Source organism: Rattus norvegicus, chromosome 3, assembly GCF_021556685.1.
Source record: "Rattus norvegicus strain SHRSP/BbbUtx chromosome 3, alternate assembly SHRSP_T2T, whole genome shotgun sequence".
Taxonomy (NCBI): Eukaryota; Metazoa; Chordata; class Mammalia; order Rodentia; family Muridae; genus Rattus; species Rattus norvegicus.
In genome coordinates, this window is record NC_141536.1 from 103,677,307 (window position 1) to 103,691,102 (window position 13,796).

Consider the following 13,796-nt stretch of genomic DNA (forward strand, 5'->3'; position numbering starts at 1 on the left):
AGGGTTTTCATCTTGAAAATGAAAAGGTTGATATTTTTGGGTAAAAAAAAATCCCTTTTATCTATCAAGTTATATAATTCCATGCAGAGGAGCACAGAGGACCAAATGGAGAAGCGGATTGATTTGGGATTGGGGGATGTAGCTTGGAAACCATCCCTTTGTGTGTGGGTATCACAAGCAGGGCTTGGAGGGCAGCTGCAATTCTGCCACGAGTTCTCATCTGAGCTGTGTCAAAATAGATGGCAGTGATAAGTTGATGGATAGAGACCAGTCACAGACCCCAGGTCTGTCAATCATAGACCTCAGGCAAAACCATGAGTTTGGGTTAATTGATCTCCCCAGTAATGCAGTTCTAGAACTCTGTATTTTGGGAATTTGTATTATTGCAAAACAATTGACCACACATAAAACCCCCAGCATGTAATATGTATACCCTCCTTCCCCAAATTAAGAAGGGCTCATTTTCCAGAGTGAGCCAACTGTGTGAATAAGGAACTCGAAGAATGATCTGAAATATCCCCCAGTTCCCTTGCAGCTCTAGGAACTGAATGGTTTTTCACAGATATCTGTGACTGTTCTAAATCTTTGCTTGAGACATTCTGTAATAGTTTCTGGTCCATGTAAGTTCAGGGGTGCCTGCTGTCCTAACTACTAAGGAGACCTTAGCCCAGGTACAAGGCTTTCAGTTTCTCATGGGATGGCTACTTTTTAGTCAGGTCTGGCTCTCTCTGCTTGTTGCTCCCATCTCGTGAAACTTCCTAATTGGGTGGCCTCTCTGCTCTTTTTATTAAATATTAAGTTATCTTTGGTGGGCTCTCAGACCCTGCTTGTCTGAGCTTCTAGGAGATGGAGGCAGTGAGAGGCCTAGTTTCACAGCTCAGGTTACTGGAGGAGTGTAGTTTCAAAGGACCTACTAGAACCTTGACACTCACATTTGTGTCGTGTCGATGAGGTGGCAGTGGGACTCCTCACCATTGGCTTTCACCAGGTCCTGAAACTCTTCCATGGTGCTGGTCAAGCTGGCATCCATTTTGAACATGATCCAGAATTCTGTTATCCAATACCTACAAGGAGGGAGGAAGAAAGAGCCCTGAGCCCTGGGCCTCACAGTTGGGCAGATTCCCATAGGAATTTGAGTCTACAAAAAAAAAGCACTCAGGAGAAGACAGAGTGAGATTTGTCCTGTAGCGAAAGATCTAGGTGTAGAGGGCGCCAGGGAGGGAAAAAAACCATGTAGCAGTCTTCAGTGTCTCCACAGCAGATTTGTTTTGATAAGAGAAGGTATCATATGGAAGAATCCAGACAGGATGTAGACATGGCCATGCAAGCAAGCAATTATCCAAAAATGGTGTGTGTATCTATAGAGTATGTTTTTATTACATGTTACTATAACTATGAAAAATAAAGTTTATCATAACCTGTAAGAACTAGGGGAAATCTTTATAACAGAAAGCTAAGCATAAGCTATGCAGTATAAAAGCATATATATATTATATATGTGTGTGTGTGTGTGTGTGTGTGTGTGTCATTGTTGTTGTTGTTTGAGACACGGTTTCTCTGTGTAGTCCTGGCTGTCCTTGCACTTGCTTTGTAGACCTAGCTGGCCTCGAACTCAGAGATCTGCCTGCCTTTGTCTCCCAAATGCTGAGATTAAAGGTGCACTAAAGCAAGGGGATGAAGGGATGTAAGATACATAAGGGATGAGGAATATGGAAGCAGAAAGCAGTGAAAAGGACATCTATATTTCAAAATTCGATAATAAACCCCACCAACTTTATGTTACCTTAAAAAACTAGGAAAAATTACTAACACATGAAATAAGGGGAAAAATGACTTCATGAAGGATATATACAAAATGGTTGTTGGTTATGGTGTTTAATATATTGTTTTCAGAATTTCTTAAATGTTCAATGAGCTGTACTACTACAATAACTAAGCATAAAATAAAGAAAAAACCAGAGACCCTTGATTATCTTTGTATGTTTTTCTTGATGCAAACTCATAAAATTAAGAGGAATAAAATAAAAATCTTCAGCACAGGTACATTGGAGGAAATTCACTGTTTGACTGACTTTCCAATATGAAGGCCTTTGTGCTTCAGTCTATCCAGGGGGCAGCCATCAGTGTCCAAAGGCAGCCTGCAGTGTGAGAGGTAGCCATCTTGTCAGAGGCAGATTATAGTGTCAGAAGCAGCCACAGTGCGAAAGGCAGCATACAATGTCATGGGCAGATTACAGTGTCAGAGGCAGCCATCAGTGTCAGAGGCGGCCATCACTGCCAGAGACAGCGTATAGTGTCAGAGGCAGCCTACAGTGTGAGAAGCCTACACAAGGCTGGGAGGGAGAGGGAGGGAGGATCAGCAGGCGCAGAATTGTAGGCCACATCTTTTCATTTCGTCTCATTCCACACAGTCCCCAGATCACAGAGACATTACCTGACAAAATAGCAGATCTTCAAGCAAATTCCTGGAGAATTCTTTTCCAGGGCGTCCTTATATGTAGAGTTGTGGTTAAGGAAAATGGAAACTGTAACACAGAAACCATGAAATACTTTGCAAGTATTTACCAAGTCAACCTTGAAAATGTGGGCAAAATGCCTTTTGCACATGCTCAAGTGACTAGTAGCCCAACTGAATGAACAAGTTAGAAAGAGATCCCTTTCATCTGTTAAAAGCTTTCTAGTGACTGATGTATGCATAACTATTTAGACAATGTATATATTCAAATGCATTGAAAATTAAAAAGCAGTAACATGAACATTTTACACACACACACACACACACACACACACACACACACACACACATGATAGGCATTAGTTGACTAACCTTGTATACTACATGGCAAGTCAGACAAAATCATGGAATATTACAAAAAATGCAAGCAAAGAACATCTTATCAGAGTTTATAATTCTGAATATTTTGAAAGAGCAGAAGAACATCCCTGTATTTAAATGGATTTTGAGGTACAAGGCAAGGGTATTTGTCTACTTAAGAATCAGATGAGAACTCTAGTTCAGTGGTGAACATGGGTGTGACCTACCATCTTTCTTCTTGACAGATTGAAAAGCAAGCTACTTCTCTGTCTATCCCACAAGGGTATAGCTTCTTTCTCTTTTAACAATGGGGACATGAAAATTGTAACATAGAGGTCAGTGAATTACAGCTGGACTGGTGAGAGGGGTCCAGCAACCAACTAAGATCAAGTAACTGGAGTGGAATTGGTCCTCTCTCAGTAGGTGTGAAACTACTGGAAACCTTTGGAAAACTGAGTTAAATACAGAAAAGGCAGTGTTCCCAGAACCACAGTGCTGTGTTTACAAGGAAGGCCTGTAAGCATTTTGAAACCATGAACACCTCAATGATTTTGAGCATCTTGGATCCACAGGTTTGAAAATTCAGTGTTGGATATTTGATTAAGTGCAGTAGATGTGTAGTTTTAGGTTTAAATCTTACTGATTTTATGCTCAGCTTTAGAGGACCTAAAATAATATTGACCCATTGAATAAATTACAATTCAAGAAAACTAAACCTGAAATGTAAATCTTAAAGGTGAGCAAACTAAACTTGAAAACACAAAGAATTATAGTAAAATTTGTAATTTTAATAAATATAGGACTAATTTGGAAAATTATATATGAATATATTTCTTATTAAATATATTCTTGAAATTAGAGCAAGTGTGTGCACTTGCACACACACACACACACAAATACAAATGATAGCAAATGTATACAAAACCTCACACAGCAACAACACAATTAAAATCAAAGCCTGTCCAGGCTACCAGTGACAAATGGGTAGAAGAAAAGTTCAGAAGCCAAGAACATAGAGTGTAACGTCAACATAGATAACACAAGGTACATTCTTGATACTTTTGAGGTTCTGTGCTCTTATCAATTTTTCTTTAACTCATTGAAATGTTTATTCTTCCATAGTAAAAGGGGAAGATACACACACACACCACACACACACACACACACACACACACACATACACACCTTTTGAAAGAACTATGTTAAGTGGAAGTAATTGGACTGTTTTGCAGTGTATCTTCTTTTCTGTCTTCCCAGGACTTTGTGCCCAGGAGCTGTGTTTTGTGAAGCCCTTGGTAGCTCTCAGACTAGGAAGCTTCCGAGTATCCTTCAGAAGGAGGAAGTCCCCCAGTCCTTGGCTGCTGGGCCATGGCAAAGGCAGCAGGCTCAAGGCTGTCCCTGCTGCTTGTGGTTTAGGCAATGGTACTGTTGCTTGCAACCGAAAATACAGAGCCAATGCAGGGTTGAAGGGGAACTAGTATGCTAAGTGGAGTTAAGGAAAACAAAGACACAAGGGGCAAGCTAATAAATATATTTGAATACATTAAAATGTTAGCAGAACAAACTGGTCCAGACCTTGGAGAAAACAGTTTATGAGAGACAAATGTAAAGTTAAAAAGCATCCTGGGTCCCCAGATCATTGTGTGAAACTACCCACAAAAGGTTTCTGAGTGAGAAGACCCTGTGTGCAAGTACTCAGGGAAGAGGTCACATGAGAACTTGGGGAGGGCATGGGAGGGTACAGTTCAGAAGTCCGTGGGGATAGGCATGGGCTCTTGTGATGTTCAGTGCTTCTGGAAGGTATGAGCAAAGACCACTGGCAGCTGGGAGACCACAGCAGCAGAGAGGAAAGTCTAAGTACCTTGGTAGGAGCCTGCAGTTGTGCTTAGCAGTGAGTGGGAGTAGAGATTGGAGATCGCGAAGGCAGACTAGTTAAGAAGGTTTCACATCAAATTTCTAATCCTAACAGTCGAATAAAGGGGAAACAGGGTTAAGGGTTTATTTTTAGATGCGGGACATTTGAATGTGTCATGGCCTGGGAGCAGGTGCCACTGAAAGGCTGAGCAAGAACACAGAGGGGCGGGGGTGGAGGGTGGGGGATGTGATGGGCGGGCAGTGTAGGGGTTGCTGCAGAAACAGTACCCAGTGGTGCTCCAAAGGAGGCCACTCAAGTACATCTAGCCTCAAGGCCAGTGCATTTTGAGGAAGGAGTGCCTAATTGCCAGTGTGGTTCACAGTTGCTGGTGCATGGAGTCATAAAAACCAGATTGAACTGGTTTGAAAGTCTCCGCAGAGGCGGTGCTCACCCATCACAAGTCTCTCTCAGTTGCTGACCCTCCCCATGCTCTACCCTGGGACACTGATCACTGAGATGGAAGAGACCGCTTCATGGCAGTTAGAGAAGGGCTGTTGTGTTTCTTGTGTTTCCTGGAGAAGGATTTGTACAGTCACGTGTCCTGACTCAGCCCCAGAGACCTTGGCCTCAGGTGCTAGCTAACTGGTTCCACGTCTCCGACTGCAGTTTTCCTTTGAGGACAACAGCTCACAGTACCACGAGCATTTTGAAGGAGAAAGCAGGCCACTTCCATACCCTACCACAGGAGGTCCGCATCCAACAAGGGCTAACCAGCCCACAGTCAGTGCCACAGCCTAGACCACAAAGGCCATGTAGTACAGATCATGTGGCCGAACCTTTCTTCAGAGCCCAGGAGGGCTGAAGAACTCATATGAAGTCCCTCAAGAAATGCATCATTTAAGACTCACAACTGGGGCTGGAGAGATGGCTCAGCGGTTAAGAGCACTGACTGCTCTTCCAGAGGTTCTGAGTTCAAGTCCCAGCACCCACATGGTGGCTCACAACCACCTGTAATGGGATCCGATGTCCTCTTCTGGTGTGTCTGAAGACAGCAACAGTGTACTTCTATATAATAAATAAATAAATCTTTAAAAAAAAGACTCACAACTGTCCTGGTCAGTCTGTGCAGGATGAATATGATTTGCGACTAATGTATAATGAAAGGTATTTTTTTTAAAAAAATTCACAGGTGATATTATTAATGTTATCTGCATTTGTATGTTGACTTCCTTGACCATCTACCACACAGAGAAATCTGCATAAATAATATTGTACTACCTAAAAGAAGCTACATACACAGGTGTGGACATATAGATTTGTAAACACACAGGTGCACGCACGTGCACACACACACACACACACACACACACACACACACACACATCCACCAGTGCTCAAACATACAACCATACCCTTAAAAGGACAGGTAAAGGCATCTACTGCTCACTTTATTCCAAATCAGCTGAAATGAACGCACATTTGAATCAGCAGCCTACTTTCCATGCCCAAGGATATAGATTCATGAGTTTTTGCAGCAGCTCGGCCGAGGAGATGATGATTCGGTGCATGGTTAGCATGACTTGTAACAGCTGGTTACTTCGACACAGGTTTCCATCTGCATCTGAAAGTGCAAAGAGCTGTGTGTGAGTCTCTCAGAAAGAGATGACGGGGGCTCTGATCCTCCAAAATTCTAGCGGGCAGACAGCTAGGGCTATTCAAACAGCTCTCTTTCAGCTGCCCAGTGCTTTGCCTTTTCTCCTGGTTTTTACCATCCTCCTGTACCCCTTGCCTATCCCCACAAAACATATGAATCAAGCTGCCCCAAAGGTGATAGAGTCTTGTCAAAGGGATAAAGTCTAGATCCAGATTGAAAGCAGAGGTAGCTGTAGGGTTTATGGGACCCAACGTTTATGCGATTGGGGGTCCAGAGGGACTTTCTCTAGCATCAGACTGGGAAGCCACGTGATTAATATGCAGTTAAAATAAATATCTTTTTTTTGGTTCTTTTTTTTGGAGCTGGGGACCGAACCCAGGGCCTTGCGCTTCCTAGGTAAGCGCTCTACCACTGAGCTAAATCCCCAGCCCCAATAAATATCTTTAAAAGTTTTACAAAGGCACATGGCTAGGTGGATGAATTTCTAGAGCTGTGTCCTGGCCTTGGACATGCAAGTGAGGAGCCTGAAGTCCAAGGTGTTCAATTTCTAAGGCTTCTGTGGTGAAATGAAAGTAAACATTACATATGTAGAGTGTGGTGGATTTTGAGGGTCCACGATGATTTGCAAAAGGCACCACTAGCGGCGTATTTCCAAATCTCATTGGCTAGCAAGCTGTGTTCTGCGTAGTAGCATTGAGGGTAATGTTGCCCTTTGGAGTGGCTTCCAGCACTGGTTTTGTTTCTACAGTATGAAATGTGCTGCTTGTCCCTTCCCTGCCTACTTGCTGACTTTCGCCATGAATCTCACTAGTCAGGAACACTTGCTAGCCGGGGTACAGTTGGCTTTTGTCTTTTGAAACAATCATAAGAGAAGAAAAAAGCCAGATTGTTTCTTTCTCATCCTTCTCTGCTTTAACCTGTTTCCTATATTCTGGATAAGTTGTAATGGTGGTCGGTCCTTCCCTTATGTCCACTGTGCTCTCTAGAATCTCAGTCTTATCTCATAACCTATTGGACCTAAGGATGGGAATGACTGCTGGTGGTTGGGTAGTTCTGGTGTAACATCTCTCAATTCCATGCTTATCTCCATAAGTAAATCTGTCTGTCCGTCCATCCCTCCATCCATCATCTGCCTATCTATTTGTGATAGTTTGTATATGCTTGGCCCAGTGAGTCTCTCTATTAGAAGGTGTGGCTCTCTTGCAGTGGGTGTGCTACTGTGGGTTTAGGCTTTAAGACCCTCATCCTAGCTGCGTGGAAGCCAGTATTCTGCTAGCAGCTTTCAGATGTAGAGGTAGAGCTCTCAGCTCCTCCTGCACCATACCTGCCTGGATGATGCCATGTTCTCACTTTGATGATGATGGACTGAACCTCTGAACCTGTAAACCAGCCCCAATTAAATGTTGTCATTATAAGAGTTGCCTTGGTCATGGTGTCTTTTCACAGCAGTAAAGCCCTAACTAAGACCCTGTCTGTCCATCTGCCTATCTGTCTATCTGTCTGTCTGCCTGTCTGTCTATCTGTCTATCTATTATCTATCTATCTATCTATCTATCTATCTATCTATCTATCTATCTATCTATTTATCTATCTCTATCATCTTTCTCTACATATCATCTATCACCTATCTATCTATGTGAACTACTGTCCATCTATAACGTCTTATATAATACATTGTAAACGTGGTGATCATTTTCATTCTGTTTCAAGTTCAGTAAGTTCTAAGTACAGGATACGGTCAGAAGTCCTGAATCCTCAAATGCTGATCTAAAGTCACATGTATTTGAGAAAACTCAAGTGCTTACTGGCTCTGTACAGCCCTCACTGCCTGCCTCCCCTTTATCTTGGAAGGGCACATGGAAGCCCACATCTCCTCTCTGTTCCCATTTCCTCTTTTCAAGAGCTGCTAAGCTTATTTACCCTGGTGGGCCATCAGTATCAACATTTTCCCTGTGGGTTTTTATGCCCACTGACATTTACCTTTGCTCCCATGTTTTCTACTTAAAACAAAAGTAAATAGATCCCTCATCTCTGCATTTCTGTTTCCCTCTTCTTCGAGACACCAGGATCACCCTTTTTTCTTCCAGTCACTTGTCAGCCATTTCAACTTCTGTCTCCACAAGCCAGTTTGTTGTTTAGTTGGTTCTATGGGATCTCTGTACTTGGCCTAGGTTGGTCTTGGACTGGAGATCTTATTGCCTTGGCCTCCCAACTTCTGGGAGCATGAGCCATCACAACTAAGCTAACTATTTAATTTCCAAGGTTATCGACCAGCTCCATACTCCATTAACTTCCCTGTCCTCATCTTACTTCATGATTCAGTGAGTCTTCAGTCCAACTGAAGCCACACTGATGAGTCTCCTCCCGGAAGGCTTTCTTCTCTTGGCTTCATCTCTCCACACTCTGTCACGTCTCTCTGTCTCCTCTCCCTCTGCTAAGCTCTTAAATGTCAGCTTGTGCTACACTTTAATCCTCCCACTTCTTTCTGCTAACATTTATTTTAAATTGAAAACTTCTTAAATTTTAAATTAAAAAGTGAACTCTTTGCCTAGATGAATTAATCTAGGCTCTGACTAACACGCCCTCTATGAAAATATCTGCCAACTTCTGTTTTCAGCATTGAGCATAGACTTAATACGTCCAGTGGCATCGTTTCCATAAAGGTCTAAGTCCAAATGAACTCATCCAGACAGAACTCTTGACTTCTCCTCTGGTTTATTTCTCCTATACTGTACCTCATCTACAGAAATGGCACCACCAAACGCCCTCTGAGTTATTATAATTAAACTTAGAATTCACTTTCCCTGGCACCTGACCCATAAGTGAGTCTTGATAGTGTTTCTAAAACACACCTAAAACCTACCAACTTCACTCTAGTTTTGCTGTCTCTATAGAGTAGCCACCATGATGCAAAAGCTAACTGGCCATCCTTTCACTCTTTTCTCCCCATAATCTCTTCTCCCCCCAGCTCCCGAGGCCTGGAAAATCAGGTCACATTCTTAGTACATTCCAAGGCACTAGAGCTCTATGGTGGCTGGTAGAGCTCTATATGTCCTGGCCTCTGAATATGGCCCATTTCATTTAGAAATGTTTTTCCCTTCTTTATACTTCTGTGCCCACTACAAACACTCTGGGCCTGTTGCTAGATTATGCCATTAGCATTTGCCATGGCCCTCAATGTTATCTTTCTCCCACTGGATCTGTCATAGCACGTAAGTCTCATCTCATGAGAGCTCTTCTTCTGACAACCTAATGTAGCCATTACTCTGCTTGAATTTCTTCATAGCACATATGTTCTGGTTGTCTCGCTGGTCTTTTAAAAAATGTTCAACTTTCTAAATTTTCAATAGAATACAGATTTTCTGGATCCCGAGCCTTGTGCATCTTCTCCCCCCAAACCCTAAATCTATTTTCAGAGTCCAGTCTAGTGCTGACACACGGTGAGTACTCCAAGAACATGGACCAAATAACTGTATGATCTATACCAAACAGGAATCCCCTGACATTTTGTGTTTCTTTGCTAATTTACTTGGCATTTGCCACTTGGTAAAAACATTTCTATGAAATGTTCATTTAACTTGATTATGGTTTTGTTAATATCTCACCCATAAAGTTTTCGAAATGTATGGCCCACATCTGCAGGGCTTTGCTCATGTGTTCATAGCTTTAGCTATGTGCTGGCTGATACAGATACCTTTCCAGAGGGCTCTGAGCTTCCTTGGACCAGTAAGCTAGTATGAGTAGGATCTTCTCATGATGACAGGACAGTGAGAGCTGCATGGAAACATCCAAGGCCTCCTAAACTATGCTGTGAAGTGGCCTGCTGTCTCTTGTCTCATTTTGTTGGTTAAACAGGTCATGCTTTTGAGTCTGAAGTTGAAGGGCAGGAACTTCAAGTCACGTGAGAAGCATTAGATAGACGGAGGGGAAATGTGGTCAACAATACAACAAAAGCAATGAGAGCTATGGGGAGTAACTCTTCAATACAACATTTGACAATATGATTTACAACATTTATGCTTTTCTTCAGAGAAGTGGTAGTGTTCATATCCCTCAACCCCATGGTGAAAGGCAGGAGAAGCAACACACTATACTTGTGAAAGGTATACCCTAGCATGGTCATACAAATTTATTCAGGATGGACTGCCCTTAAGACTTGCTATCCACACATTTCCTTACATCTGGCAAGCACCTTCCCATGGCTGCTCACATAGGAAGGAAGGGTCCCAGAAGTATCCTCAGTTAGATCACGCAAGGTCTTTGGAAGAATTCAAAGATCTAAAAGGGCTTACCATGGAGAAGATTAGGCAGACACTGAAATTGTCTTCAAATATTTTATATTACTTGTTGGAAAGTTTAGATTTGTTCTGTGATTTTGCAAAAGGTAGCACCCAAGTTGATGGACAGACATTGCAGGAACAGAATTTGGCTTAACAGGTGGCAGAAAAGTATGGCTGATGTGCACACACAATGCTGAAAGCATTCCCATCACAGAGGACTTGGAGTCTGGAGATGAAACCCAGAGAGTGTGCTGGCACAGCGATTCCCATTTACTAAAGCCTCTGCAGGCCAAGGCTGTGCTAAGCATGGTGATGTGATTTCTAATGCTCAGAACAACCCAACATTGTTCATGCAGTTCACAACTTACAGGGGAGGAAATTCAAGGGTAGAAGGGTTGAGTAATATGTCCTAAGTCAAAAAGACAATGGGGTAGAGTCTGGTCCAGTGTTCTTGATTCCAGAACCCTTTCAATTTCCTACATACCTGGCTGGGTGCTGTGTGGCCATCTGTAGAGCCAAGGATCTCATGTATTAAATGCAAAGCTGACTCAAGTGATCTTTAAGAACATGTTTAGCCCTCTGGATCTAGGTTCTAGAAATGCTAAGAAAGTCTAATTGGAGTCAATCTGCATATGGAAGAATGACCTTTGTATTCTGATGATTTCTAGAAGTCTCTTATATGCCATGGGTTGCTCCATTCTGATCTTGAATGTTGTCTTCAAGATGCCAGGGAGTCTTGTCCAAGATTCACCAGCATCTTCATACTCCACTTCCCCCCATACCTCCTCTTCTACAGTTTCAGTGACACACCCACACGGTGGCTTGTGAAGCCACATGCTTTTTTCTGTGGGAGTGAGAGCTTGCAAATGGTAAGTTCAGGAGGGGATGGCTCACTCAGTAAAGAAAGGCAGGGACGGAGCAAGAGGAGGAGCAGAGAGAAGTACTTTCTCTCTACACCTAGACAGGGTGTCACCTCTTCTCCCTTCCTGGTTCTCCCTTTTCAATGAGATTGGCTTAATCTCTTGCCCCTGCCCTGTCACCATCTTTTCGCCACATGGCCTTTGATGACTAGATAACCTCATGACTAGATAGGAGCATTCCCTTCCTGCCTTCATCCCACAGAACAAGCACACTTCTTCAAGATGCTGGTCAGGGGAATCTATGTACCTTCCAGGGTGCTGGATTTTATTTTGATAGTTTGTTATAATTGCTGTAAGCTGATTTAAATATTTCAATGGATAATTCTACTTTGTTTTCATCTTTAGGCTTTTAAAAATGCAGAGTGTCATATGAAAAATTCTAATAAGCAAAATGTGCAATGCATAATAAGATATGCATAATTTTTCACTACCATCTGCTGCTGCTAATTCTTAAAGGGGTTGAAACTTCAGTGGAGTGCAAGACGTCACTCTTACCTTCTCTGCAACTTGACTCAGGGAATGATGGACATATATACTTCTTGAGAAATACCATCATGAAACACATCTAACCTGTGGACCATTTGCTTGATGGAGTGAACAGAAGCTATGTAGGTATGTGGGCTCTGGAGTCATCTGTGTATGAGCCAATTATACACTTTATACCATCAGTCCAAGTATAGGCAAGAACTATACTTTACAGAATCACAGATTCTCAACTGCCCTTGCTCTCCATTTCTATCTAATGCACCTTTTTCCTTTTAAAAGCACTACAGGTCAGTGGGCGGGCATCTGGCATCTACTTGACTCCCACACCGTTCTCTATAAACGTTTTAAAGAGAGGACAGGATACTTAAAGGTGCCAATCCATGAAGGGGCACCTGCTTCACATGTACAAGGACCTGGATTCCATGCCCGGCACTGCAAAAACATGCTTTTATATTATTAACCAATATTGATCATGAAACTATTCTTCAAGTAGCAATGTCTTAGATTCTAGAAGATATCTGAAGAGCTGAGGAAATGCTGCCATTAAAGAGTTCTGAATCTAGCTGAAGAAGGAATGACAGTCAGAAGACCTAAGAGTTTTAGGCACCAAATGTTAGGAATGGTGGAAAGGTTAGGGGAAGGCAGAGACCCCACAGGGAGGGTTAAGAAAGGGAAGACACCCCACGGGGGAGGATTAATAAAGGGAACAGACCCCACAGGGAGGTTTAGGGGAAGGGAGAGACCCCTGACATCTGTGTTGGTTCAGAGAGGGATTTAGGAGGTCTCTGGCAAGGTGACTTGGAATGTCAAGGTCCAACAGTGTCTAAGTCACCTCAGCCACCCTTCCTTTTCAGTTTTGCCTTAGAACTAAGTGATTTTCCAGCTTTAGACGGACGAACTGCTTCCATGGCATTTGAATTCTGTGAGAAAACCCAGCAAAGGTTGCACTGCACATTCCCAAGCTTGCTAACAGGGAAGGGGTGGCTTTTCAGTGAGACATGTCTGAGGGATAAGTTGAAAATGCCGCACTGCAAAGCTGACAGGAAGCACAAAGGCACGTGACCAGCACCAGAGAGAAACCATAACGCACAGTCTTTGTGTCCCCTTTGTTTTGGTTTCCATGGAAACATCTTGATGTGTGAAAGATTTTGAGGGTATCAAAGGCAGAATGTCAGAAATTCGGCAGACTAAGAAGGACGACTCGTGGAGGTGGGGGTGGCTTGCATAACAGGAAGTAGAACGTATGCTCCATCTAGGGATCCGAGAAGCCAGGATCAGAAATCCATGGGCCTGGCCAAACCTGTCAAAGGAGGCCGGTATCCCAGAAATGAAGGCAGACTGGATCCAGGCAGAACCTCACAGGCACACTCACAACACACTCACAGCTCTGGACGTGTGACAATGGGGAAGTGCTGCTTCTTGACAGCAAGACAATGGCAATCTCCAAATCAGGAAAGGACGCCCAAAACTTCCTGGGTTTTGTGTCAGGTTCAGGGATTTTTAGTGCTGACAGTGGCAACTGAGACATCAAGTGTATGTGAAGGACTGTGGTTGCATATACATCCCTAACTTCTACTGCCTTATTGGATTTCCAGAGAACAGTGTGGAGAAACCAAGTGTTGTGCTGGGTGAGTGGGACCCAGTACAAGCTTACCAGTCAGTATGGCTACACTCAACAGCGAATCTAGGGGTGAGGGGTTTCGAGTCTACAGCACTTGTGTATTTCTATGGTATAACTATTCTCATTATGGTCTATCTCAGGGAAACAACACAAAGCCACTCTTGG

The 13,796-nt window shown here is 43.0% G+C and overlaps 1 protein-coding gene across 4 annotated transcripts in view; it reads right to left on the reverse strand.

The window, feature by feature from the left end:
- Rasgrp1 (RAS guanyl releasing protein 1) overlaps positions 1 to 13,796 on the reverse strand; it is a 61,534-nt gene that overhangs the window by 21,395 nt on the left and 26,343 nt on the right. For 2 of the 4 annotated variants that reach the window (XR_015682182.1, NM_019211.4), the window contains 3 exon segments: positions 6,186 to 6,291; positions 2,435 to 2,497; positions 933 to 1,064 (listed from right to left, as the gene is read on the reverse strand). Coding sequence is in view for 3 of the 4 variants with exons in the window: in NM_019211.4 (NP_062084.2) it covers positions 933 to 1,064; positions 2,435 to 2,497; positions 6,186 to 6,291 (301 nt within the window). In the remaining variant the exon portion in view is untranslated. 4 annotated transcript variants of the gene reach the window in all.